Source organism: Notothenia rossii (genome assembly GCF_949606895.1).
Source record: "Notothenia rossii genome assembly, chromosome: 6".
In the NCBI taxonomy this organism is placed as follows: Eukaryota; Metazoa; Chordata; class Actinopteri; order Perciformes; family Nototheniidae; genus Notothenia; species Notothenia rossii.
The window spans coordinates 24,714,099-24,741,933 of record NC_136909.1 but is presented as its reverse complement, the minus strand read 5'-3'; the positions used below and the strand labels follow the sequence as shown (position 1 = coordinate 24,741,933).

General features: G+C 39.7%; 3 protein-coding genes across 7 annotated transcripts; 2 read left to right on the top strand and 1 right to left on the bottom strand.

Moving 5' to 3' along the window:
• Window positions 1–514: 514 nt before the first annotated feature.
• LOC307044350 (myogenesis-regulating glycosidase-like) lies at window positions 515–15,572 on the bottom strand. 2 transcript variants are annotated; one of them, XM_079689492.1, is made up of 6 exons: window positions 15,438–15,572; window positions 8,787–9,257; window positions 7,241–7,772; window positions 5,735–6,539; window positions 4,344–4,462; window positions 515–3,884 (listed from the first exon to the last, which is right to left on the bottom strand). In XM_079689492.1, exons 2-6 carry the CDS (start codon window positions 9,053–9,055, stop codon window positions 3,537–3,539), a joined length of 2,073 nt encoding a protein of 690 aa, XP_079545618.1. In that variant the 5' UTR covers window positions 9,056–9,257; window positions 15,438–15,572; the 3' UTR covers window positions 515–3,536. The 2 variants fall into 2 exon arrangements, with proteins under 2 accessions (XP_079545618.1, XP_079545617.1); XM_079689491.1 differs by lacking the exon at window positions 15,438–15,572 and adding an exon at window positions 13,257–13,368.
• izumo1 (izumo sperm-oocyte fusion 1) lies at window positions 15,458–23,633 on the top strand (the record flags this gene model as incomplete). Of its 4 annotated transcripts, XM_079689508.1 has the most annotated exons (10): window positions 15,458–15,662; window positions 15,848–15,922; window positions 16,034–16,117; window positions 16,231–16,251; window positions 16,378–16,467; window positions 16,666–16,793; window positions 16,985–17,135; window positions 17,926–18,091; window positions 18,366–18,408; window positions 18,487–23,633. In XM_079689508.1, the coding sequence occupies 9 exons, from the start codon at window positions 15,458–15,460 to the stop codon at window positions 18,370–18,372; spliced, it is 927 nt and encodes a 308-aa protein (XP_079545634.1). In that variant the 3' UTR covers window positions 18,373–18,408; window positions 18,487–23,633. The 4 variants fall into 4 exon arrangements, with proteins under 4 accessions (XP_079545634.1, XP_079545633.1, XP_079545635.1 ...); XM_079689507.1 differs by lacking the exon at window positions 18,366–18,408; XM_079689509.1 differs by lacking the exons at window positions 16,034–16,117; window positions 18,366–18,408.
• Window positions 23,634–23,825: 192 nt separating this feature from the next.
• On the top strand, window positions 23,826–26,599 carry dusp2 (dual specificity phosphatase 2). Its single transcript, XM_079689511.1, has 4 exons — window positions 23,826–24,394; window positions 24,714–24,835; window positions 25,005–25,224; window positions 25,716–26,599. The coding sequence occupies exons 1-4, from the start codon at window positions 24,007–24,009 to the stop codon at window positions 25,931–25,933; spliced, it is 948 nt and encodes a 315-aa protein (XP_079545637.1). The 5' UTR covers window positions 23,826–24,006; the 3' UTR covers window positions 25,934–26,599.
• The last annotated feature ends 1,236 nt before the right edge of the window (window positions 26,600–27,835 follow it).

Here is a 27,835-nt window from a genome sequence, read left to right as displayed (position 1 = left end):
GCTGCTCAGCGGTGATGACTTGTCCTTCCGGATTTAACCGTTGTGCCAGCGTCGAGTTATTGGGTGAGTTAGCACTTTAAATAGATCATCAGTGCTATATTTATCTTCAAATGCTTGGTGGCTTGTTTAAACTGAGTTTCTTTATATCGCACCTTGCAGGTTTGAAAACCAAGAGTTGCATGACCAGCGAGGCATGTGTTGAACCCATTAAGTGCTGTTTCTATGACCTGTGTAACAGCGCCCTGCCCGCCGGCAGCAGTCCGCTCCTCCTGCTGCTCTCCTCGGCCATCATCACCGTCTTTCTCTGAGGCTCCGGAGCAGCTACAGCTTAACAAAATGTGTCTTCTTTTTTTGGAACCGTAGAAGAATAAACACATTTCCGGACGTATAAAAGCTGTAAATGAATAATAATAATAATAATAATAATAATAATAATAATAATAATAATAATAATAATAGATTACATTTGTATAGCGCCTAATGCATCTCGACATTTGTTCAATAAAATACAACATTATGGATTATGTCATTGTTTAATTGATTTGTTCTGCATTTCACATTGCTATGTACAGCGACAGCAGTTTTGTCATGAAGCCATAATAAGAAACATGGGTGACAAAACAGGACATAGAACATTAACAATATTGAGAACATTTATAAATTATATGTAAATTGCTCAGGATTAATGAGCAGATCAGCGGACTAAGATGTTTGGACTGTGAGTTACTTTTGATCAACAGGTCAACACAAGCATAAATAAAAAGACAGAAAACATTTGCTGAACTTCTCTATAAGGTATTCATCTTATACTAACAGAACTACGCCTATATTGCGTACAGCGGGGGGGGGGGGGGGGGGGGGGGGGAGAGAGCTCTCTCCTGAAAGACTGAGAGGCTCTGATAACCTCAGCTCAGTGAGGTAAAGGCACACCTTTATATGATCATTATAGTTATAAAAAATATAAGAGAATAGATGAAAAATGGTCGCCAGCTAAAATCTTGCATGGGCAGCAAATTGGTGAGGGCCGGACCTTTACCTCAGTCGAAGCTCAGCTTTGGTAAGGAAGAGACAGGACAGGCAGAGAGAAAGAGAAAGAGAGAAAGTGATGGAAGTCAGGGAGGAACTGCAGGTACAGTCACACAAAATAATGTAGGCTTAATAACTATCTATCTATCTATCTATAACAATAGTCTTCATTTACAATATAGACAATAGGCATCATTTTAAAACAACATACATCTATTGCAGTTATGATGTCATAATAATATACAATTGTATAAAACACAATTTGCTTACATCTTTGTTCTCTTTTGAGAATCAAACAAAACAGAATTAAATAAAGAAAGAATAATGCAAACAAACAAGTGAAATGAACTAAATTGCTTAATTGCTTTTAATTCACTGGCAGGAGCGACAAGTGAGGAGGAGCAAAAAGTGAACAACGAGGGAGAGATTGAACAAAGAGAAAGAGTACATAGAGAGTAATGAACAGGAAGAAGAGAGAGAGACCAAAGAAGATGGAAGAGAGGGTGCCGGTTATGGAAAGGAGAGAGACATGGAAAATGAATGTTGACAATGTGTTGTGATCATTTTAGCCTCTTCTGCATGTCCAGATCATTAATATTAACAATCAACTGATTATTATGCATTACACTTTCAACAATAATTGATGCTGCAGCCCACTGACATGGTTCGAAATCAATATATTATCCAATTTGTGACACAGGACTTAAAAAGCACCCAACTAGATCATGAAAATCCCCAAAATCTATACCCCCGAACCCCAGCATGTTTGGACCTCGGTATTTAGGAAATCCTGGATACGGCCCTGCTCATAGGTGAAGAAAGTGAAGACAATCTAAAGATAATACAAAAGGCGGTTTAAGATAAATGTTTTTAGTGAGTATAATCTGATACAAATTTAAGTTAGGTCAGTTTGTTTGCAGGATCTTAAAAAATGCATTATTGAAAAAGATGTAAAATTGAGCATGTTGTTCTTTGAAATATTCTAACTTTAGTTTTGGTAATGTGCATGTGTTCTTGCTGAACATATAAAGCTCATGCTTTCCAGAATAGAACAGACCTACTACAGAAAGTGCAACAAACTTTTCGGTTCTTTGGCAGTCCAACTTCATATCGCAGGAACTATTCTCTGCAATAAAAATGCTGTTAACATTAGCAATCATTCAATTAATTAGTACATACTTTGTATGTTTAAATATTGGCCAGTTAATTTATTCAATATAATAACAAAATCCCTATAAATGTATCAGAAACGTATTTCTTACAGATGTTAATGTATTGTTTTTATGTTTAAAAACATATTTGTTATATTATTCCAAATAATGCATTTTTTTCTTTTAGAAATGTTGCTAATTTACAAGTCAAAGCCAACGCATGTAAGCTTGGAACATTTATGACTATGGCACCATCTGGTGGTAGTATCAAGAAGGCAAGAACGCAACAAAAAGGCTCCTGATTTACAAAAAAAATGTCAACTGACAAAAATATCAGAATAATGTTAAAAAGATACTCTGATCCCGTAACAGTTCTATATATAGTGTCTTAAATATTTTACAAAACAATACTGACTCTAGCTTATACGGCAGAATTATTTTCGAGCTAGAAATTTAGATTAGCCAGTGGAGTGCTATACTATATATTATCATCCCAGAAATCACTGCAGACAAGCATGTATTGAGATGCCAGTGTGTTATAAACTATTGGGACAAATCATCAAGCCTTAAATCACTGTGAGCAGAGGTGAGTGTCGGCATAGCTTAGTTCAGCTGATAAGGCAAATAATGTCACGAGGCAGACATGGACGGCACGTAGTAAAATGGCATCTTTGAGAACAATACCTTTGTTCCAAGGCAAACTAGTAGTACATATTTGCAGTGTGTTGATCATGACAATTACCCCAGATTAAACATGTGACTTTAGTGTTAATACACTAAAATACTATCCAACAAATTGAAAGAAAATAAGTTAATAAATAGAATGTAATTAAGAAATTAGTCACATGTTAGTGTGAATTCAATGCAAATTAATGCACGCTAGCTCAAATATAAGTACATGTAATAGTGACATAAGGTTAGGGATGTCCTCTGAGTGCATATTGCCGGTTCAGTGCCCCACCCTCTCAGGCCACACTAAAAACACAAGTGAGATTACTTCTGGCACAGTTGTTATTAAACCATACTAGCTTTGGTGGAAGACAAGGTGACGATACAATCTGAGATCGGTTTTACTATTGGCTGTGGAAGGCACATGAGGATCAGCTTAATGATGGAGCAAGATGATTAGGAGTGAACACAAATGTCATTGTTATTCTGTGAGTGGACGGTTAATATATACACGCAAAAGTCCACAGAGTAGACATGTAGTTCATCTTGCCAAAAACTTGCAGTGAATTCCCCTAGTGGTCATTTCCCTTTGAACAACAAACATCTCCTGCTACTTCTTGGCATGTGTGCTTACAAGAATGTACATGTGCAAACAGAATGTGTGTGCGAGTTTAAGTGCCTTTAATGTCTTCAGTGAACCCATGTAAAGAAAGCTATCTCGTCCAGGTCCACGGGGTAGTCAGTGAGGTACATGGGGCACTTATCAAAATGTTCTCCCTTGTAGCTTCTCCATCGTCCGGCAGGCAGGTAGATGTCCCTCTCCTGCTTCCCTGGCTCCAGCACCGGAGCCACCATCAGGTCATCCCCGATCAAGAACTGGGAGTCGATCTTGTAGGCGGCCTCGTCGTTGATGGCGATCCACCAGAGGGGCCTTATGATTGGGTCTCCTGTGTCAAGGACCTCGCCTGCCAGCTCGAGGACCCTTGGGGCCACCAGAGTCCTGTGAAGCTCTGTGAACTTCTGTGCTATCTGTACAACCTGCAGGTCAAAACACAGAGATACAGAGTTAGCCTAAATAGAGCTGCATGGTGGCTGGTTTATTAAGACATTTTCTTCTAGATTTCTGATAGCAATACATGTAAAAGACAAGGACGAGGGGCACAATGAAGTCAGAACTTAAAAGAAAGTAATACCTACTATTATTAGATATTTGTGCCATTTATCTACATTTATTAATCACCTAGTCAATAATACATGAAATGGTTGTCATGCTTTCCTAGTGTCGAGCTAATTCTGGCTTGAAACGTTGTGCTTTTTATAAATGTAAGAAAAATCATTAAAGAGAACAATCTACAGTACATTGTTGAAAGTCTATTATAAGCAGGAATCATCCTTCAGTTGTTTGACTTAACAATCAAAGATGTGGACATGCTTTCACATTAATGGAAATATATTTACACATACAAATTCTAACTAGAGTGGTTTGAATTGGGTTACCTCATTGTCATAGGCCCACGGTGGTATAGAGAACTGCATGGCAGGCATGAAAGCAGACAGCTCCAACCATCGGATGTACAGCTCTCTGTCTGGAAGAACGTTTTTGCCATCTGAAGTACCTAAAAATACAAAACAGATGTAAGAAAGTACACTAAAACCATGTCAAATATATTTATGTGTCTTACTTCAAGCCAACTCTGGACTCTAAGGCAATGTTGGAGTAGTCTTGTATTGCTTTGTAAGGCTAATAACTCGAGGAAATGACCAGGAAGTATTTTAGTGGCAGCCATGATGGGAGATGTTGGAATTGTCTAATACTAAAGAAAGGTGCTTTAAAGGTCCCATGTCATGCTTTTCCGGTTATTACCCGTCCCCTTATGTGTTATGTAGCTTTTTATGCATGTAAACGGTCTGCAGAGTCACAAACCCTCAAAGTACACCCTGTAGCGAGTAAAGCTCTAACACAGAAAATACCTGTCTATACTGCCCCAGAACGCCTCGTTGGAGATTTTCCTATAGAGTATAGTGACGTAACCATACCCAGGTCCAAATGGACCAATCCATGGAGCGCCTCACACACACACTCACTCAGCCTTATCTTTTCTCAGCCCCGACTCCGTGGATCTCCACTCACAGTTCACCGCACATGTGTGTGTGCTCAGGCTGAGTTCCGCGGTGTCTCGCTGTCTCGCAGACCCCACACAGCAACCAGGAAATGACACCAGTAACCCAGCTCACACTGGCCGCTCCTCGAGCCTCAAAGGGCGGAGCAGCGAGCCCCGTAACCTCCCGCAAACACGGCACCCAGACCCCACGCAGCATTCTTATCTGTTTGTCATTACTGGTGTCATGTTCTGGTTGCTAACAAACGCCATTGTAACACATAAACACACATCAGATAGACTGTATATAGACTGTATAGACTGTATATATAAAGGTGAATACACATACTATACAGAGATGCTGTATGACAAACCAATGTGTGTTTGGAAAATTGAACAATGTAAATCTATTCTAGTATACCTCAACAATGGAATTATGATCAGTAGAAATGGCCATGACATGGGACCTTTAATGCTTACTTTCTAATCTCTTTAGCAAAGGCTCCACTAGACCATTGTATATTTAAGGAAAGTAAATAAAGCTATCCCACCATCCTTTTAGTATTAATATTTGAAGTGACGCACATCAATAACATCCACCCATCCTAGCATTAGTGCAGTCCGATTCACTTAACGGGCAGTTAGTTGTCTTTTCCAGGAATGAATTTCTCAAAATCTTTTCTTTACCTCATGACTTAACAAAGTTAAGGTAAATTGGTTAGGAAAGGGCATAGGACCTAATTTTGTTGGACTATTCGTTCGGTAGAAATATGTTATGGAGTACCATACCTGTGGTGCGGTTGGGGTATGCGTTCCCTCCTATCATATCAGGTAAGACAAACTGGTAGCCCAGAATGCTAATCGTTAATACAGTCGGGATGATGGACTTGAGGCCGAGCTCGTAACCCCACACAGAGTCTCTGTCAATGATCCTGAAGAAGCAGGAGATGTCCTGACTCTGGTAGCCGACCCTCAGCTCTGCACGCTCACTGAACGGGATGACCATCTCTGTGTAGCGGCGGGTGAAGGTGGAGGGATCCGACAGTGGGACCATGGTGCTAAACTGGCGTGGGAGGTAGCTTGACTCCCCTGCATCAAACTTGAAGGACGTGACGCCATAGCGAGTTTTGATCATATGCAGTTGTGAGGAATACCACTCTCTTGCTTCTGGGTTTGTAAAGTCCAAGATTCCTCCAATGCCGTTCCACCAGCGAACCAGAGCAGGCAGCTCCCCGCTCGGCTCCCGCACAAACAGTCCCTTCTCCACAGCAACACCAAAGTTGATGGAGTCATAGTTGATAAAAGGATGAGTCCAGAGCGACACTTGAAACCCGTCCTCTCTGAGTTTGTCAAACATACCGCTAGCGTTGGGGAACTTCTGCGGGTCAAAGTCAAACTCTCCATAATCTGAAGTGTAGCGGTCGTCCAGCTCCAGGTGGGAGCACGTGAAGCCATGCTCGGTGATGTCAGAGGCATACTGCAGCAGTTTGTCCTGAGTCACAGCTGTCTTATGGAGAGCCCATGTGGACCACAATGGCTGTTTGAACACTTCAGGGGATGGCACCTTGCTGGGCTTTGGGAAATATCGACGCACCTGAGCACAACAAATGCAGACACTTACTGCAGGAATATTCACAGCAACAATTTACAGTGAAAATGTTTGCTCCACTGCTGTATTTGGTGATAATAATGTTCTCATCTTAGTATATTTCCCCCAAAATGTCAGAATTTGACTTCAAATACTACGTGGCAAAGATGTCTGCAGCGGTGTGAAATCCAAACTAATCTCAATTCAAGTCCTCGTAACATTAGCAACTAGCCATTTTTATCTATAAATGAATACATGTTTTGCAAGTATAGATCACAGTTATCAGAGTCCTACGCTACACCTTAAAGCATCTTGTTTTCGTACTATCATCAATCCAAAACCCAAAGATATTCAATTTGTTGTCATATAAAAAAGAGAGAAGCAAAACAAACAATGTAGAAACTAGAAACTAGATTTTGGTAGATAAAGAACGGTCAGAGTTGTTCATAATTAATATGTCTGTAATATATCAGTTAAGAATACATTATTCTTTTATATTTCCTGTCATCTTCACTCCAATTTAGCTATTTTAAATGTGTCTAAACTTTCTTTACTTTTTACTTTAGGTGCCTAAGTGTAAACAATTCCCCTTTGCCCCAAACATTCTCAAAAGCAAACACTTCAGACTTAACTATAGTGCTCTTATATCAATAATAAGTTATTGTTACAAGTACACTCCTACAATTCCATAGTATGTCATTACTTACCATGTATTTGTGAATAGAGGTGACATCCAAACCCACACACACTCTGTAGCTGAGTTCGGGTAAGGCCTGCTGTCCCTCTGCTGGTTTGAAGGGAGAGTCCTGGTACCGGGCCTGGAACCTGAGGGTCCTGTCTTTCTCTGACCAGCCCAAATGGAAAGGCACCGAGTCATTAATCTTGATGGCAGTCGCATTCGAAGACAGCCAATAGCGTTCCAAGATACCCCCGAAAGCATCTCGATTGGAGTAGACATCGCTGGTGATGAAAGGCTCAGGTTCCTTTTCTCCCTGTATTCTGATAGGCCAGTACTGTGTTGCTGTCTCCGCCCCTCCATACCAATGAGAGTCATTATAGGCCATGGCGTGCTCCACTGAGCGCTTACTTTGCAGCTCCTCCCAGCGAACACGGTAACATATCACAGTGTCCTTTGGTCTAACAGTCTGGATAAAGAAGTTGAGCTTGCCAGAATCTGACTGAGTGCAGCTCAGGATATTTCCCTCTTTGGAGCAGGAGTCCAGATCCAGAGTGCCAGACCTGGAAGGCAGTAACAACACAGAGTTATAAAATATAAATGAACTTGTGAAGCACAGCACCTATTGTAACTTCCAAATAATTGTGAGACTATAAGAATACTTTGCAATTGAAAGATATTGTTTGCTACATTTCATTGCTGTATTTCACTGAGAGTGCACGGATTGTACCATGGCTATTTCTGGGAATGGGAGCTTTGCTGATAAAGGACCTGACCAAATCACTTTCCCCTAAGGATGTAATCATGTGTCTGCCTCCTGTGGATTTCCATTCACCATCCACACATTGCAGACAGGCAGCTTTTTAGTACAAATCAGCACAGAAAGAGAAACAACTGTGCCAAGGCAAAAAAAAAAGATATATGGTACAAGAATACTCTGAACTAAGATGTACTGGCTGATTCACCAGAAAACAGTTCATTAATGTTCCTCTTTTGATTGTATTGTGATTGCTCTGAAATGGCCATGGCAGCAGCAGGATAGATGTTATCATGTGCATATTCCATCTCGAAGAAATGTAATCTGCAACTATAACATAGTAAGTGTAAAGAATTATAATAACAGTATCGTCCTGGGATATTATGTACTGTGATACTTATTGATTGTCAAAGACAGTATATGTTTTGATGAATAGTGTATTTAACATGAAAAGACTATTAATATTTTATATATTATTTTAAATAGATATGCGGCATCTTAAAGAAGTGATATTGACTTTTTTTGTGTTACAAGGATTGTAATAAATGCAAATAAAGATCCCATTTCACTGATTGCATAAAAAGTAATCTCTTTTTAATTAGATTGTCACTTTCTAGTCACTTTCCAAACAGAAAATGACAAAGAATCTCTGGTGCCAGTTTCAATGTTATGTTGGAGCATGTTCTCCATTGATTTGTTTTATTTTATTCTGAATTGAATGTGTTTGGGGTTTTGAGCGTTGGTAAGACAAACTGAGAAATGTATAATAAATAATAAAAATATATATAAAGAATGAAAATAGTCCCCACAGTAAACGTACCTGAAGGTCATACTGAAGACCACAGCCCCTGTCATGTTATGAATAATAAAACCGTCCTTGTTGAGGTCCAGCAGCTCGGCCTTCAGCAGCTGGGCTTTACGGAGGGACGCTGAGTAGTAGCACCAGGACACCACAGCAGCCAGCACCAACACACAGCCCAACAGGCCTGCTAACACCATGGGCCGGCCCTCATGAGACAGTTTCTTCTTCATGGGAGAACCACCTGCTGTCTGCTGCTCCCCAGGAGCCACCGGCACAATCTGGTACATACTGAAGATTTACAGCAGTGAGGTGTGCAGGAGAGCAGCTTTGGAGGAAGAGTGGCTGGAGTGGACAGCTGTAGTGAACTCGCTGTCAGTGTCACTGAAAATGGAATATCTGTCACACTGACAGAAGTAGAAATAAAGGAAAGGATGGTGTCTATCTGTCGATCTTGAGCAAAGCCTCCATTTCTGAATGATTTGTCCAAACCTGCAAGATCAATAAAGAGAGACAGGGATCTACATTTAGTTGATTTTTTGCTCAATTTATATCAAGTCAATACAAAGAAAGTCATAGATCATTGTCGTGTCAAATTATCATATAGTCATTAAAAACATGTGTTTAACAGAGACATTTGTTAAGGATTTACATTTCAGGAGGGCAAAAGGAAGTGTAAAAGGGGGATATGCAAATGCTTAGGACGAGGGGGTTTTATGGTTTAATGGTGGGGATGTTTAGATGGTGCCTAATGGAATTTAAGGGTGGGACCAGTTGGCTATTCTCTCTACTATATAGTGAGACTGTAAGCTGTGTTCTGGGTGCAGATCCTCTGAAGAGGAAGTAGCTCTGTTCCTACATTTGGGATTGATTTCACTTGTATATTGACTTTCTTTATTACTTTATTAAATATAACAAAAGACAAACTTAGTCCATGAATCATTTATCAGTTTCTCTTAAGAAAGTCCTCCACAATCACAAAGTAAATCGACAGAAAAATAATTACCAACTATTCAATATAAATAATCAATACATTTTCATGCAGAAATGTCGGGAAATGCTGTTTTTAGGCTCTCAACTATGACAGGTGTTTTGCCCTGTTTCTGTTTAATAGCATGTTAAACTGATTATCTTGGACTGACCAAACAAGACATTCCAAGTGAGTAGCTTGGAACTGTTTGGGCATCTTTCACTTTTTTTATGGAACGTATAGGCCAAAACGTTAATATATTCATTTAGAAAATAATGGGAAAATGAATCGATAATGAAAGGAATTGTAGTTGAAGCCCTAATAATAATTACATAATAATGTTATGTAGTACATTCAAATCCACTGTTGGTCCCTTGCCACCCACATCACAGAGGCTGTTTGACAATCCAGTTCTAATATTACCACTGAGTCTCCATACATTAAGTTATAAATAGCTTTGGAGCTCTCCACACTGCATGCTCTATAATACACCCGAAAACAATATAGTGTACAATAGTTCTGCATGAGACAGTTACTCATAAGCAATCTAACTACCCTTCAGTGATGCTACAGTATATTTACCACCACCACGTTGGTATATTGTTTACAAGTTAAATAGCTATATGTTACTGTACTGTGTTATGTTGCTGTCAGGTGTCTACTGCAGTGGTTCAGCAGCAGCAGTGTCCCCAGCAGAGAGAGACAGAGAGAGCAAGCTTTAATCTGGTAAATGGTAGGTAGAGGTGCTGTGAAGCCACATTGGCACTGATAGAAACAGAAACAGTGACACCATAAAAACAGGCTTTAATCAGAAACACAATGTCAGCATAGTTAAATGACATTTATCTCTCAAGTCAGTGTGCGAAAAAGTACACGTCCCACCGTCCGGGACGTGTTATTTACAATATCGGACAAGTAGATCTTTCAATTGACTTGTCCGGCGGACAAGTGACGTTTTTCGCCCGGATTTATTGTTATATTATTGATAGATTCAGTTTACAAAAGGCAGAACTCATTCGCAAATTGGACGTGTCCGCCATTGTTCGTTTAGAAATGTTAGTTTCGGTTCTGTTTGTCGATTCCTAATGAAATGCATCTCGCCGCTTTCTGTACAGTTAGACGGGGGCGGGGCGGGAAGTGTAGCACAGTGGCAGGGTTGGGAAGCAAAACTCGGTTCCGAGTAGGAACAAATAACAATTGTCCGTTCCCGGGATTGATAAGAGTTGTGAGGACAGGAGGCGAAGCCGAGCCCCGCGGACCGCAGCTCCCTCTCTCTGCTCCGGATCAGCTGATCGCTGCATGGTGCAGCTCAGCGTCTCTCTCTCTCTCTCTCTTTCTACACACAGCGGATTCACTGCCCGTTTAACAGCCTCATCTTTGTCAAACTTTCTTATGTTCTTTCTCTAACACGTAATGAAGGTTATTAGGACTTTTAGCTCCTTTGTTGTTAATATTGACCGCCATTTCCTTTATGAAGTGAAGCAGCCTCCCTGTGTCCTCGCGCTGTAATCATATCCCCGGACCCCCATACTCGGAGGAGCACAGGGACGTCAGTATTGTTTATGAAGCAGGGTATATAAATTATTGAAATTAAAATACTATCTATTTACTTTTACAAACAGTGAGCAGCTGGGCAGCTGCAGCATGTGTATTGCAGGACATGTGTAAGCGTCTTTGAGTTTTAGAAAAGCGCTAGGCCTATAGGCTATAAATATAATGTATTATTATTATTATTATTAGGCCTATGTGTTGGACATGTGTGGTTGGACTCTGTCTCACAGGCAGGTTGCAGCATGTGTGTTGCAGGACATGTGTTGGACACACAGATTGTGTGGTTGGACTCTGTCTCACAGGCAGGTTGCAGTGTAACATCAGAGGAAACTGGGCCAATTGTACATTCTTAAACTGCACCACTTAGAACTAACTAAACAATGCAGAGATTATGTTTATATAATTGTATTCAATAACCGTAATAAATTAAACAGTATGAACTGATTTGTAAATAGGAATACAGATTTGACTTAATGTTTTCATAAATATATTTTTCTCCCAGTTTGTCATGGGACTTATTTTTACCCTCTCAAAGAACCGGAATCGAGAACCGAAAATAACTGGAATCGAAAAGCAGAACCGGAATCGTTAAAATCTAAACGATACCCAGCCCTATGTGTGATGCAGTAAAATCTTACATAAAAACCGTGGGAAAATGTGAAATACGATGGCGAAGAAGAAGATTCCAGTGGCCCCAATTTGTGTCCATTCTGGACAAGTTAAAATGTATTCGGACAAGTAAATTGCCAAACTCACTTGTCCATGGACAAGTACTCTCTAAAAACTTTTTCTCACACTGCAAGTAAAAGCACCTTGGGATTGAGTAAATAATATTTAAAAAGTAGCAAACCTCCAATAAGGGCACTGCAGCAGGCCTATAGTTTTCAGATATAGCAAAGGGCAATCATCTACAACAGAACCATATTTAATGTTGCAACAGGTATCATTATGCCTCCGTGTTGCAGTGCAGGGAGAAAAGGAAATGGTTTAAGTGCATACCAAGCAAGAACCTCTGTTGCGTGACCTGTGTTCCTCTTTGAGAAAGTTTACACAACCCCCTGTTCGAATTACATCCTTTACCTTCTCTGTGTGTACAATTACAGAAAAAACTGCACTGCCTCTTTCAACCATCATTTGTAACTTGGTTAATTGAGTTTTTAAATAGATTGCCTTGATGTTCAAAGCAATTATATGATACATTGTGTTGGGAAAGTGTTTAATTTTCAAGTCCCAAATATTATAGCTAACTGCTTTATGAGGAAACAGGCATAAAACAATGTTTTTTGTACAATTATCACTGCACACACAATGTTTTATGAAGCAATAACTATTATGTTATGGATACGTCTAGTTAACGATAATGGCCTGCTCACTGTGACCAGAAATTCGTTGTTGTTGCTTATGGGGGCCAAATGGATGCAATGCAGTGTTTTGATATACAGTAGAAAGTATCGATTCTGATCAGTGCTGTACTATTGTCTGGTCTCTGGGTTATCAATTTTTCTTACCGAACAGCGAGCTCACAAACGCAGGAACAGATTTCTCCATAGTGACTGCTAATTGTTGTTTGTTCACTTTAGTTGAAGCTATCAAACTATTACACTGCATGCAATTCATCTGACTTTGCTGAAATGATGGTCACATACAGCGCCTCCAGATGCTATGTATTTGTTTATATAACGTTCTACAATAGTGTCGATGTGACTCGGTATAACTAAAGTATCAAGCGTTATTAATGTGCCAGTGTCGGATCGATAACCCACAAGCACTCTCCGACACGATTATCGCTGTTGTCGCTGCATACAGTGACACTGTAACCGGTCGTACCAGTTGTCAGAAATGTGGTTGGAGACGGACATGTTCACCGCTAAAAGCTTAGTTAGCCATGTCAATACGACACAAAACAGTTAGATAACACATTTAAAACTGTGGTTTCTAGCGTCGTGGTGATAAAAACAGAGTTATCTTACCTCTGCATCTGACTCTCTGGGGTCAATGTGTACACAGCTGTGAGCGCAGTACCACACTGCGCAGCTGCAGAGCGGTTTGAAGTTTCACGGTCCCGCCCCAGCACAAAGATTCGTTAATTAATCTGTCACTCATCCAATGGGCTTCTGGGAAATGTAGTGTGAGAACATGGTAAAAGAGACGAATCTACTAACTTTCAAATTGGTTCAGATACTGAAATTGTCAAACTCTCAGCTGGGCAGGGATAAAGTAGGTAACTAATGATTACTAGTAGGCTATGGGCATAATTTTAAAATGATTGTTCGTGTGCATTTTTAATCAAATGTGCTAGCGTTGCCCATGGAAACATTTAAAATAGGCCAATGAAAGACACAATTGTATCCGTTTTTATTAACCTACAGAATATTGTGTGTGAAATGGTTTAACCTAGCTGAATTTTTCATTGTTAACTATTTGTCTATGACGACTTTGAAAGGTGAAAAGACGGTTTTAGTGTACTCTCACCAAGTGTGTTGATAATCTGGCACACTGGAGCAGGGTTGCACCACAGGTGGTCCTGAACAAACTACAGAGGTGAGATCATCTGGAGTAAAAATAATGTTATTGTGACTGAGACATGCCTTCTGCCACTGGGTGACAGCAAAACACTATGAACAGGGGAGCTCAAAGACGGAACAAGTAGGCCTACCCTAGAAACCTTGTTTATTTTCTGAGGCAATGCACATAGCCTATTCCTGTTACTCCATTTACTGTAATATCAGTTTGTTAGAAGTTTAAACAGTCCTAGCTAAAGTATACAATGATACAATTATTTTGCTAGTAGTTAACGTTATAACTTGTATTTGTATGTGCAACGTTGGTGGCAGAATTAAGCTAACCTAGCTTAATATAGCAATAGTAGCAGCAACATTAGCTTTGACAAGTAGCATACTAGAAGCTCTTGTATAAAGAAGTTAACCTTAGTACTTTTAACAAAAGCAGTAAACTAGTAGCAGAACCAAAATATACAAATGTGTGTTAAACATTTCGACAACCAAATTGACAAAAACAATACTGTATTACTGTATTATTATTTTGTAAAATAACTTTTGAGTAAGTGCATTTTCTCAAGTATTGTACTTAAAGATGGGGTAGGTAATTCACTTCAGAAACACTTTTTGTTATATTCCATGGAATGCTCTTAATATCCCGATAGCAATGAATCCATTAAATGCTTTGACAATAAATACATTAAAAAAAAAAATCATCTGTGGAAGTCGTGGTGCTGTGCCATAGTGCTGTGCACAAATGTATCTCGTGCCCTCATTGGTCATGTGCGCGTCGTGTGTTTGAGGAGGGGCTCTGTAAGGAAATCTGAAGGAAGGGGCAGATTTTTTCCGGTTATGTACTTTCAAATTCTAGCGCATTCGAGCTGGTTTCTCCATTCTTACCTACCCTACCTTTTAAGTATACTGTTTTGAGGTATTTTTACTTGAGTATTTCCATTTATCGCTACCTTACACTTCTACTCAACTACATTTCAGATCCAGATATCATACTTTTTACTCCACTACATTAATTTAACATTAACAGTTACTCTGTACACATATACAAATATGATATGGTATAATGCAGTACTTTAATACTAAACTACAAATTGTTTCAAATAACTACATTTGGTCCAAATTGACCAAGAACAATTATTATTATTATTATTATTATTATTATTATTTTGAAATGGGACATTTTGCAGAATGAGTACTTTTACTTTTAGTACTTTAAGTACATTTTAATGCTAACCATTTTGTACTTTTTTTTAATAGTGAATTGGGACTTTTACTTGTTAAAGAGTAATTTATGAAAATGATGATTTTTCTTTTAATTAAGTAAAGGATCTAAATACTTCTTCCAACACTGTGTTTACTACAGTATTTTGTAAACTTACCCCATAAAACATGATGGTAACATTAACCCATCATATTTGTGATAGGCTTTAAGGCAAGGAAGAACATGGGCTCATGGTAAAAGTAAAAAAAAGACATGATGGGAATATCACTAGAACTTGTGATACTGTTTCAGTTGAAAAACGACTGTTTGTGGTAAGAGTGCAAATGTATTAGTGATATTTGTAGAAGCACTAATAGTATTTGGCAACTCTGTTTCAGAAGCTGCACTGGTGGAAATATCTCAGGAGCCAGACTGACTGTCAGGGTGCAGAGGGAAGATGCTGCTGGTGCTGCTGATGTCCCTGCTCTGCTGTGTCCCTGCAGCAAAGGCCTGTCTGCAGTGCGACCGAAGCATCAGGCTCCTACATGAGGACTTTGTCCTGTCTGCTCCTTCTGTGAACGACCAGATTGAAATACAAAAGATTTGTGACTATGCATATGTGACCTACAGAGAAACCAGCCAGGGGCGAAAGGGAGTTATTGGTGAGATAAATATTTGCTTCAGCACAAAAACAATATGGCATGTGTGTGAAGTATACTGATTATTTTATTAAGCCAATTTATGTCCCATATGTTCTTCCTATCTTTCCGTTATAGTTTTTTATAATTTAACTGTGACATATTAAAAAAGATCAGTAACATATTATTCTCTGTTGCCCATTGCTCAGATCCCACCACTCTGTACAGAGTCAGAACTGAGTACCAGAGTGAATTTCACCGCTTCTTGAAAACCCAGCACACTGGTGAGAAACATAATAGGTTTTTATTTGTCATCACTGACTATCTTTAGACAAGCAGTCGGAACAAACTCAATGTGGACAAGATTTCTAAGACAGTCTGCTCTTTTTTTAAAGGATCTGTAAAATTTGAAGCCATTCAGATAATGGAGAAGGGCAGGAAGATCTTAGAAAAACACTTGGACATATTCATCCAGGATGGTAATTGGCATGAATATTAGTTAGTGTTTTGCACAGTGTGAGTCAGGGCATGTGTAAGGCATTGTCATGTACAGGATGCATTAGTTACAGAGCATTCGTTTGTCTTCCTTTAGGACTGTGCCCCAACAAGTGTGGTAAGTTTTGTTTTAATGGTCCTTCCCCTCTGTATCTGCTGTATTAATCCCTTGTTGAAGAACAGTGTGTGTGTACTATATTCAGTGCATGTTCACAAGACATGAGTGTGTGGTATGGTTTTTCAGGGCTTTTGAAACGAAGAGTAATGGATTGCTTCTCTTGCCGCTACCAGATATACGTCTGTCCCTCTCCCTCAGGCCAGCAGAACTGTGGCGGTATATCTTTATTTGTTTCTGTGTATATTTGTGCATGATGTTGGTGAGTGGGTGTGGGATGAACGTACTTCTGTAATCGGTTCCTAAGCGAGGCACTGGTGCTGCTGTCCATGTGTGGGCTAATACAAAATATTATTCAAATTATCCTGATGCAAATAAGTCCAACTTCTCTCTTTGTTCTCCTCTCACTCACTGTAGACTACCCAGTGCAGGCTGAGGAGGGGGGGCAGGCAGTGTTGAACTGTTTCCTTCCATGGCATCGCATTCTTTTGGAAAAAACAGAGTATCACTACTCCTGGGCCCCCGGTGTGCCAGGAACTAAAAAAGTATGTTTGCAATCACTATCTCTTCCTGAAAGGACAAACAGCATGGGTTTAGCACTTTCAGCCACTTTGCACACTTCCTTATTCCAGTGTATTACAATATGTTCCTTTTTTAGATGAACACAATCATCATGTACATGCACATTTACTCCAAGCCACTAACTCACAACAATCACTTCCTAATGTGTGTTCAGCTGAACGAGAGTGACTTCAAAGCATTGGTAGTGACAGACGACTCATCTGTGGTCTTAAATCAGCTGCATGTGGCTGAACAGGGAACATATCGCTGCTCTCTGCAGGGCCGTAATGGAACCGTTTTCTACCGAGTCACTTTCCTCCTCACTGGTAGGGTACAGCTCTTATACATGACATCACAGAAAATTGTCGCTCAAAGGGCAAAAGGCAACAACACATGCTCAATTTCTCACTTTGAACAGTTCAAACATAAAAGAAGAAAAACACTCCAATAAACATTTGTCAATTCTATATAATGGCAGTAAATTAAACACTCAGATCGAATGTCTCGCTGTTGGTGTTTAAGTGCTCCTTAAATGTTAGACTTCAGGGCCATGTTAAAGGATATCCAGGCGAAATCTGAAACGGTTACTTTCAAACAAATAATTCCCATAATGTTGAAAAAGTTAAACTAATGGCTTATACTTATTTACTGCATATGTGTGTGTCTGTGCTTTTTGCTGGTTAAGTAGATGCAGGATGTATGAATTTCTTTAACTGGGTTGGTGTTTTTCTTCTTATTCACTCTGTGGGCTTTCTTTTGGACTATTTGATGTTCATTATGATGAATGGATTTAAAACAAAGCACACAGGGTTAACCTGTATTCAAATGTGCTATGTATTGCAAATAAAAACAAAACAAATAATGCCAGATGCATAAAAAACATGTTGATATCTGTACCTTATGCTTATAGTTGCCTGCTAAATTAAAAAAAAAAATATTCCCTGAGAGAAAGCTTTTTGTAAACGTTCACGGCCTCAGCATGTTTGTTTGGAGGTTGGTGACAGTGTGGAAACCCCTGTCACCCCATGTCCTGCTTCTATATTTTCCTGCAAAGAGAGATGTTTTTACAACTCTATTATCTCATCTCTCTGTGGTTGCCCTCCTCCCTCTTCACAGTCGCCCCTGTGCCTGAACCAACTCTCCGACCCGTGTTCACGCTGCCCTCGCCGCCTCACGGAGACAACTACTCAACTTTCCATCCTGAAGAACTGCTGGTGCCACTCATCGCCATGGTTACTGCTATGAGTCTGGCAGCGATCATAGGCCTCACAGTTGTCCTGGGGTGAGAGACATTAAGTGGGTGGGGGGAGAAAGAGAGATAGAGGGTAGCAGGAAGGGGTAGGTGTGAAAGCGGTGACACGTAACAGTCACAGAGTATGACAAACTAAAAATGATGCAAGATAAAGGAAGTGGCCATGTACAGTAGTCATAATATTGGAGGAGTGAATCATGATTTATGAGACATACGTATTTTAGTTATAAATATGTTTATTGTTTTCAATTAACTTTTTACGTCATTAAGCGGTTTTCTCTGAAAAAATCTTCACTTCTTACAGGAAGTAATGCCAATCAATGTGTGATTTTAAACACACAAACAAGGTAATCTGGTCACTTGCTGTTATTTCTTTGTGTTAGGTCTGGACCTAATTTAATATTACTGTTTGTAATCTTTTTAAGAATGATGATGAGTCAGAGGAGAGCCACAGAGGAGCCGAGGAGGAGGACGGAGAGGAAGAACACACCAAACACGGTGTGATAAAGATACTGTATACAGTAAAGACACACATTACAGGCAGGGAAGTTTCACTCACTTATAAGTTAACACAGGTTGGACATTTCTCTTAAAAGCTAAATATATTTCCCGACACAAAGAGCCAAGTAGAAATTCCACAGAAGTGAGAAACATGTTGATATGTTGTTTGTCTTAAGCAATGAAAAAAAACTCAAGCAATCAATCATTATGAATCAGACACTGTGATGTCACTCGTAAAACAGAAAGTGCGTGTTGTAATAAAACTAGAGACACACACCCACTAAAAATCCCCCAGAAATGTCTCAACTTTCTGTAACATTTAGATTACGCTTGCCAGAACACATCAATGATCCCAAGCGGGGTCACGTTCCCCCAATATGGAGTTATGGCGTTGTCACGTGGGCGTTTATGAGAGGAATCAGGGACGAGGTAAATCTCTCGGCTTACAGTGTTTTTTTCAGAGATTAATAGCTCCAGCCATCCAATTAATCCTGGATAATCCCCATGTGGAAGGCAGGGAGGAAGGCGAGCTACAGATATTTTACAAGGGTTTCTTTTAATGTGTATTTACCTCAGAGAGAAGGGGCACATCTTTGCTTTACCAATAATGCTCTCAGTCTGAAGTTACCATTTTATTGCATCACCAGATGTTTTATTCTCTGTTTCCGTCTGCCTAAAGTGTGCCCTCTCTACATTTTGATAACACAAGCTGATTCAAAAAGTAGTTACCTCTTACCTACACAAGTTCTGTCATGATCTCCATTGCCTCCTCGTCATCACCTCTATACGTCTTGTCAGGCGTCGTATAATCTGCTCACTGAAGCAATTTATCTTTCATGCCTTGAGCTATTTTCAGCACCTTCAGCTCGCTGTCAATTGATAAGTCAAACTTCCTACAATAGACATAATAACAACAAGTTCACACCCATCTCTCAGCATCATGTCAGGCCAGATTTATTTTTGGCTGATTATTTGCCTACAATGACAGACTGATGTGCTAATTTAGGAAAGTTAAACATCCTAACCAAAGAAAACTGAAAGCTAGTGAATGATTGATGTATGAGTCACTGCATCCAGAATTTAAGTAACTTAGTCACCTCTGAAATCATTCATCTTTGCTCAGGTTTTTCAGGGTAATTTCCAACAAACATTTTGAGTCAGGGAAGTCTGTTTGTGTTATTAGCTATGACAAATGAAACAAAGTTGGAGGGATGAGAGTGGGTGTGTATGGTGACAGGATGTGTGTGTGCAGTGCTGTTTCCTGTGGGACTCTTGTGATGTAGCCGAATGTTAAAAAAAGAAATCTTTGTTTAACCACCCTCAAACAGAGACAGTCATGTCACACTCTTCCTACTCAACAGACCTCAATGTGTGTGTTCAAGCCCTAAAGTGCAGGTTGAGGCTACACTAAATGCATGCTCAGCGGCTCTGCTGACAGCCATGATAAACTGTTAACCCAAGTCAGTGTGTGGAGTGAAAACGCAGCCTCAGCAGGGGGAGAGCAAGACAAAGTGGGAGGGCTTGCGAGGGGCCAGCAGACATGCTGAGGGAGGGAAAGAAGGAAATGGGAACGAGAAGAAAGTAGAGTCAGAGATTTGAGTGGGAGACGTATGTGGGAAGGCAGGGTAACTTTAACGTGGTTGTGAGGAAATGAAGACAAAGGCGTCAGATTACACTTCGATATTAACTATCCCACAATGAAGAATGTTTTGCTGTGGGTTACTTACAGGACAATGAGTGTACCCACTGTATCCAGTGGTGGGAGCCACATTTAGGAAAACTAAATATTACTCATGTAGGATTGAGACAAGTTCAATTGAAAGCAATACTCAAGTTAAAACAAAATAAAAACCATCTTGAGATGTAATTAAAACACCTATAATCTAAAGTGTTTCTCTATAATTAAATAATAAAGATCTGAGTATAAGTACACATTCTCAAATCGTCAATAAGTTTCATTAAGCAAATGTACCTAATCGGCGTGTGGGTATTGCTTAAGTAGACAACGTTGTCACCCACACCTTTTTATTACACTTTGATCCAAAAAATATTAACCCCTTACGCAACATCCCTTTTCCCCTAGTGAGCCCCCCTAAGACCACTGAGCAGATGACAGACACAAATAGAAATCACTCTGGTTTTTAGGACTTTAGGTAACCAAGAAAGAGTCAAAGGGGCATCTTAACTATAACCACCTAAAAATAAAAACCTACAACCTTTGTAATCTTTACCATTAATGGTCTTTAGAGTTTGATAAATACATATTTCAATCATTTATTTTATGCTGTTTCCTTTTATAGAAAGCTTTCTACCAAATGAATTAGACAAAAGTGCCTCACAATTGATATCCTGTTTGCTTAGCTCAAGGCCTATTCTTCTTCAGCACATTACTTTAAATTGTACAGTATAATACTGTACTGAATGTATACGTCTGGAAATTATCTATATTTTCCTCATCAATCCTATGTAACACATTTAGATATATCTTATTCTTTTGTTCCATGACCTCCATTGTTGTCTAGAACAATTAAAAGCAAATTGAGGAGCCGTAGTGTAATGAACAAGTAGTACACTGTAGTTGATTTCGTGTGAATGCTCGCTTGTGCACCAATTCCACAGCTTAAAAAGTTCCCCAATTAAGTTACTGTTCTCTCCTCTTTGAGTAACTTGTATTAAAAGGTAGAGTATTTACTCAAGCATTTTTTTGGAAATTATTATAATTTTTTATTAAGCTTTTTATTAAGTATTTTTTGTAACATTTTAAAAGATTGTTTGTCTTGCTAGCTTCTTCGGATTTGTTGAGATAAAAAAAAATTGAATATCACCAGCCGTATGGTTTGAGTGTAATTGAATGTATTCAAAGTGTAAGTTTATGAAAACTCATGGTAGTACAATTATGGGATTGTTTAAGTTACTTTATACTTCGCCTATGTGCTAAATAAAATGTCTGTTTGTTTAAACAACGTAATCCATATCTGGCACAGGCCTTAATCCTTGTACAACAAGTAGGAAAAATGCTGTATCTGATATAACCAGTGCTTGAATTGGAATAAAAAAGGTGCCAGTACTCTAACTCAGCAACAAGTATTTGGCACAAAGTCATAGTATATCCTATAAGGCTGGTGGGTTTGTCTCTTTACTGTATATTTTAGAAAGGCTCACTGTACTTAAACAAAATGACTCAGGGTCCATCTGAGATTAGAGGGGGTGCAGTGGTAAAGTGCTATTTTTATAAGTGGGGAGTGGACCTGACACCCTCTAGTCTAGGGGGGTCTGGGGGCATGCTCCCCCGGGAACATTTTTTCTTTAAATATTGAAGTTAGATGCATCAATCTGGTGCACTTTGAGAGAAAAATGAAGAGATATATGGATACCTCTCAACATCCATAATGAAACAACTGTAAACAGATTTACTTTTTCTTGATGGATATAAAAGAAAGTAAAGCTTGACTCCTACTGGCTGGTTAAATGACTCCTCGTCCCTGAGGCCACTACCAGTTTTTTGTGCCATTTTGCTGGATTTATTTGTCAATAGCGTTGCTGCACAAAGTGATAGCCCTCTAGTTTAAATCTACTCCCCAAAAAGAAACATATGGAGATGGATTACTATTTAAAAAAAAATTGCAAATCTATTTGGGAACAGTGGGGCCGGGCCTCAAATCCTATAGGGGGGTCCGGGGGCATGCTCCCCCGGTAAGATTTTTTTTTAAATGTTGGACTTAAATGCATCAATCTGGTGCATTTTGAGGGGGAAATAAAGAGACTACACCCATATGAAACAAAAATGTATACATTTAAATAATCATAAAATCATAAGTACATGGCCATAACCAATAGCATACAATATCCAATATGAAAAAACATTGAAACTTGTTTATTTGTTTTTGGTTCATTTATAGTTGTGAGTGTGTCTGGGCTCCTGAATCGGCCTCTCCTGTCTCCCTCCTCTCCCCCCTGCTCCTCTTTGAGGCAACAGCAAAGACTAGTTTTAGCTCTCAACAAGTTTATCTTACCTTTTTTCACCTAGTTAACATTTTGTTTTGTATTATTCATGCATATTTTACTAATCACTACCCCCTCAAATGGAAATATGTGTTTACATAAATGGTGACCGAACCGTTTGAGACCCACTGAGATAACTTAAACTAAGTTAACTATCTAAAGACTCAGAGAGTAACTTACCTCACCAGAGCTGTAGTTATCAGCCTCTCAGTCTGACAGCAAAGGACTTTCCCTCCACCTTGTTGTTGAAACAGCTCCTTATATCCGTTAGCGCAGCTAGCTAGCACCAGATGCTAACAACAATACACGTAACCGGTGCGCGCGCTTTCTCGCTCGCTCGCGCCACACACATACACCAACACACACCCTCCCGAGCTTGAATGACACACAGAGACCAGCGCAGTCTATACGGCGCTGACAGAGACCAATCGAGGGCATTAGTATGATCTGTATGAAAGTGGCAATGTCGGCAGGCCACGTCATGTAGACAGCCAGTCACCCTCTGTGAGGCAGAGTCAGACCCATATTTGCGCTGCGTTGCGTTTACAATATATACGTATATTGCCGGCGGCTGAGTACCGGCATTTTACTGAGTACCGGCACCTTGCCGGTACTCAGTAAGAAGTGCCGGTACCACATGGGTAAAAATCAGAAGTGCCGGTACTGCGTACCGGTGAGTACCGGCCCAATTCAAGCACTGGATATAACCAGTGCAATGTGCAACTGTTGCAGACGGCAGAGATTTGTTTTTCTGTTCAGTGTAATGTCATATGAGAGAAGAAAGAATGAGTTCCCAGCAGAGAAGCAACAAGGCAATCAGTCCGGTTCTGACAATGTAACTGTGCATCATTTAACTTTCACTGAAAGTGAAAAGCAACAAAGTAAAAGCTTTGAGAGGAAAGTGTTTTTCTAGTGTATGACCTTCATGAAAACAGAAGCAGGAAGGCAGTAGTTTAGAGACGCTCAGGTTTAATCTAACCCAAATAAATCATCTCTAAAGGCAGCGAGGGTTTAACTCAAAGCATAACGTCACTCAACACAAAAACACAGGATAACCCCAAACCACCACGTGCGCGGTAGGAAAATCTGACTTGACGTCAGTGTCCATATGAGGAGTGACGGCAGGGCCATATATGGTCGTTCCGCCTTTGACGTCGTTCCTTCTGTGGAAAACAAAGGCGGGGTCTCGGAGACCACGCCCGTCTCCCAGCTGTTATCAATGAAACTCTCAATCTACAGTTGATTTTAACAGACCTGTCGGAGAATTCAACAAGTGCTCTCTAGAAACATTCGTAGTAGATTTTAATATCATCACCAAAAGTAACTTACTTTATCAATCTCTTCGATTTTCCAGAGGAAGAAGCCTGCTTTATTCTTGTTGCTTAGAACAAATAGTTTATTATTTATTTTTTAAAATCTTTTTAAACACATTATTTGCAGTCATGATTTCAAGCAGTGAGCCTTTGGAGATAAGTAGCAATGAGCTGGTTCACATCCTGAGGACCCCCATGGAGCAGTACACCTCTGCTGGCTGTGTGGTGCTCGACTGCAGACCCTTCCTCAATTTTTCCTTTGCGCACATTTGCGAGTCCCGAAACGTCAACTGGAACTCAATGATGCGCCGTAGATCCAAGAGCTCGGTGGTGGCTCTGGAGTGGCTCATACCGGACAAGGCGCTCCTGGGCCGGCTGAGGCGCGGGGACTTCTCCCCGGTGGTGGTGGTGGATGAGAGCAGCCGCTCCGTGGCCGAGCTGAGGCCGGAGAGCGTGGCGCAGATGCTACTCACCGCCCTGCACAACGAGGTTAACACGCAGATCTGCTTCCTACAAGGTACACTTAACATCTGCTTTTAGCACCAACTAAATATTTTAGGCTACTGTTAAAATTGAGTTGTTGTACTTTTTGACATGGAAACATGAGCTATGTGGTGAACAATATATCTATACTACAAAATATAGTATAACAGTTTAAATCTCCACAATCAAACCTTAAGGTTAAAAACTTGAGAATCTGTAATTTAAAAAAAAGTTATTTATATACTTAATCTTGTTTACCAGAACATTTTTCTTGTTTCATGCATAATTGTTTTTAAGGATGACTTTATTGATAGCTTGGAACTTTGCTAATACTATGTTATCTCCCTTTTAAGGTGGATTGGAGGGATTTTCTGAGGCCTATCCAGAGCTCTGTTACAGCTCAGCCTGCAGTCAGCTCTCTGCAGTGGAACCAGAGCCCATGGTGACGGGTCGGAGAACACCAGCATATGATCGGGTAAATTCAAAATAATCTTTGAGAGCTATTAGACAATAAATGTAAAGTATTCAATGTATGTATGGAAAAAAAAGATTAATGATTTTTTTAAAAACAAAGAAAGATCAAACCGCTTGATTATTCTTGAATTATAAACATGGACCCTTTTTTATGATTTTGTAAATTGTAGGATGGTCCGGTGGAGCTGCTGCCCTTCCTGTTTTTGGGCAGTGCCATCCACTCCTCCCGCAGAGAGACCCTCGCAGCAGCGGGCATCACTGCTGTGCTCAATGTTTCCTCGACATGCCCAAACTTCTTTGAGGGGGATTTTCAGTATCTGCAGCTCATGGTGGAGGACAATCTGGCTGCTGACATCGGAGCCTGCTTCTCCACAGCCATCGCTTTCATCGGTGAGTTCATTATTACATTCAATGATTGCTTAATATCAAGAAACAAAATGAGAAGACCCACCTGGCACACAATGAATTGGTCTCATGTTAGTTTAGTGAGTCACCTTTTTTAACATTGTTGATTCAATGTAAAATATCCCAAAAAATGAGCTTGTACACTGAAATTCATTCTGTAGCCTAGTCTTATGGACCAACAGTGTAATCACCTGAATACAAAACAACTGGCTTAGGCTGCAGAAGACAGCTGTGTTTATGTTGTTTTTTATTTGACACCTTTATCAAGTTTAGTTAAGTTGAACACAGAGTTGAACTCATTTTATTCATAAGAACTCACTTTATTCATGGTGACTGCACTTACATCTCTGGTCATTCAGTGTAAAGCTTTAATTGTATTTCTGCATGTAATAGATTTCCACTGATGTCAGAGAAACCGATGTGATATGGAAAGCACTGTGCTCATCTGTCTTCCTCTTTCCGCTCTCCGCCTACAGACTCGGTGAAGCAGAGTGGTGGTCGGGTGCTGGTGCACTGCCAGGCAGGTATTTCCCGCTCCGCCACCATCTGTCTAGCCTACCTCATGCACACGCAGCGCGTCAAGCTCGACGAGGCCTTCGACTTTGTGAAGCAACGCCGCCAGGTCATCTCCCCCAACCTGGCCTTCATGGGACAGCTGCTGCAGTTTGAAACTGACGTGCTGTGCAAGGGATGAAGACATTGACACATTTTATATGACTATTATTTTTTTATGAGGAAAGCTACTTGTGCTGCTGGCATCACAAGGCTGGGGAAGCTGGACTTTTACTTTCAGGAGGAACTGAAAAACAGCAGATGGTAATATAAAGGTGTTATGAACAATTGTGATTCTGAGCCAGCAAGTTGGAGCAGCAATCGGGTGACTTCCCTGACATTTTTTATACTCAAGGGGATGGGGCCTGGTTGTCTAAGTTGAGTGTTTGTGTGTCTGTGTTTTGGTATTGTGTTTGACTTATGTGCCTGATCATTTGCAAGGGCTGTCTTATTTTCATATTTCAGTCATTCCTTCACATTTACAACCACTGTGACATGACCTGTCTTTAAACGAGATAACACTGTGTTAACTACTTAAGGCAATGCTGGAAGACTCAGGTTTATTTGTGAAAGTTATAGAAATGCACTAACTTCTGTTGGTTTGGCATCATTCTGTATCCTGACATGGATTATATTCGGTGCATTCAAGCTGCAAGAAGATGTTTTTGTCATGTGAATCTTATTTTTAATAATTATTTCAGTATTTGTCTGACGGTGTTAGCATTATTACTGTCTTTAACTGCACTTTATCGTTTGGCTGATTCCTGCTGTTTTTTCCACTTAAATTAAAACATGTTGAACAATGTGAGTCTGTATAATGTTCTTACTTCATGTGTGCTGTGACACACATTGCACATACTATATTCTAAAAAGAAATGGTTAATATATCACCCACATTTCCACTGCATAAGTTCATAAACTGACCTTGCTGCACTATTGCTAAACCTGAGGCTTTCGGAGGATTATCTAAAAAGAATGGGTTTAACAGTCTGAAGTCCTTTTGACCTCAACTTCCTCTTACATCCATTTCAAATCTATTTACTTCAGTTGCAACTTTTTGGCAACTTGATTCTACGTTCAAGACAGCAGTAAACCACAAAGGGCAATTGTAGTCAGGAAGTGTGAAAGGTAAACTAAATGACCACTTGCAGACTTATTATCCCATAAGCACTCCACCAACACATTCTTTTTACACACTGCATGTCATTTGACCAAATGCTGTTTCTTCATTTTTCCAGATTTCAGCTTAACTATAATGACATCCTGATATGTGCTAAACATGTCCGACGACCATCGGTCACAAGACTACCAAACAGCTAATCTACTTTATTGTATTGTCACGGGTACAGGTCTACTTTCCATGCCTTGCCACAAGGTCCACAGCAAGTCACAATATTTGAGACATTGAATTGTGTGTTCAATTCAAGTGTTCCATAATGAACAGTATAAACATGCAGTGAACTCTCACTTAAAAGTAGTGCATAAAACTCTGGCTGCCTCCACTACCTCATCCTCTAAGTATGCCACCAACATTCTTGTCATAAGCAAAACTTAATAATCCTCTTCCTTTAATCTACAAGTATGTATTTCCCAAATTGTATCCAAGTGTAACTTTTGTACTTGACTTTTTCCTTCCATTATCCGGAGCACAGATCAGAGAAATAAAGTCAGTTTATCAAAGTTTTTACACTGTTTAAAGATTTAAATAGATAATTGAAGTGTTGCCTTAAGCTGCGTGATTGTTTTTGGAAGGTCTGGGGCTGAGATTCCATGTATATGATGAATACACCTACACTGTAATTCATGCACTATTCATCTACCTGCTGTAAACTGTCATTAATCTCCACTTTATTTTTCATTCACTTTCCATTAAAATCCTCATGATTAAAACAGGGGAAAAGAAGGATAGGGAGAAGATAAATAAATATTTGGTCAGTTTTAGTAGATATAATTACTGAAGCACAGTAAAGAGGTATTTGTACATTGCTTGAGTAGATCCATTGATATATACATAATTGTTTATACCTTAAGTAGAATTTTGAAT

Bases quoted from the DNA above. Each gene is read 5' to 3' on its own strand.
- LOC307044350 (XM_079689492.1), bottom strand. From the start codon at position 9,055: ATGTACCAGATTGTGCCGGTGGCTCCTGGGGAGCAGCAGACAGCAGGT. The intron at 6,540-7,240 runs GTAAGTAATGAC...TGTTGTGCTCAG, and splicing joins CCTCTATTCACAAATACATG to GTGCGTCGATATTTCCCAAA. The intron at 3,885-4,343 runs GTAACCCAATTC...TTTGACCTGCAG, and splicing joins CGTGGGCCTATGACAATGAG to GTTGTACAGATAGCACAGAA.
- dusp2 (XM_079689511.1), top strand. From the start codon at position 24,007: ATGATTTCAAGCAGTGAGCCTTTGGAGATAAGTAGCAATGAGCTGGTT. The intron at 24,395-24,713 runs GTACACTTAACA...CTCCCTTTTAAG, and splicing joins GCAGATCTGCTTCCTACAAG to GTGGATTGGAGGGATTTTCT. The intron at 24,836-25,004 runs GTAAATTCAAAA...TGTAAATTGTAG, and splicing joins GAACACCAGCATATGATCGG to GATGGTCCGGTGGAGCTGCT.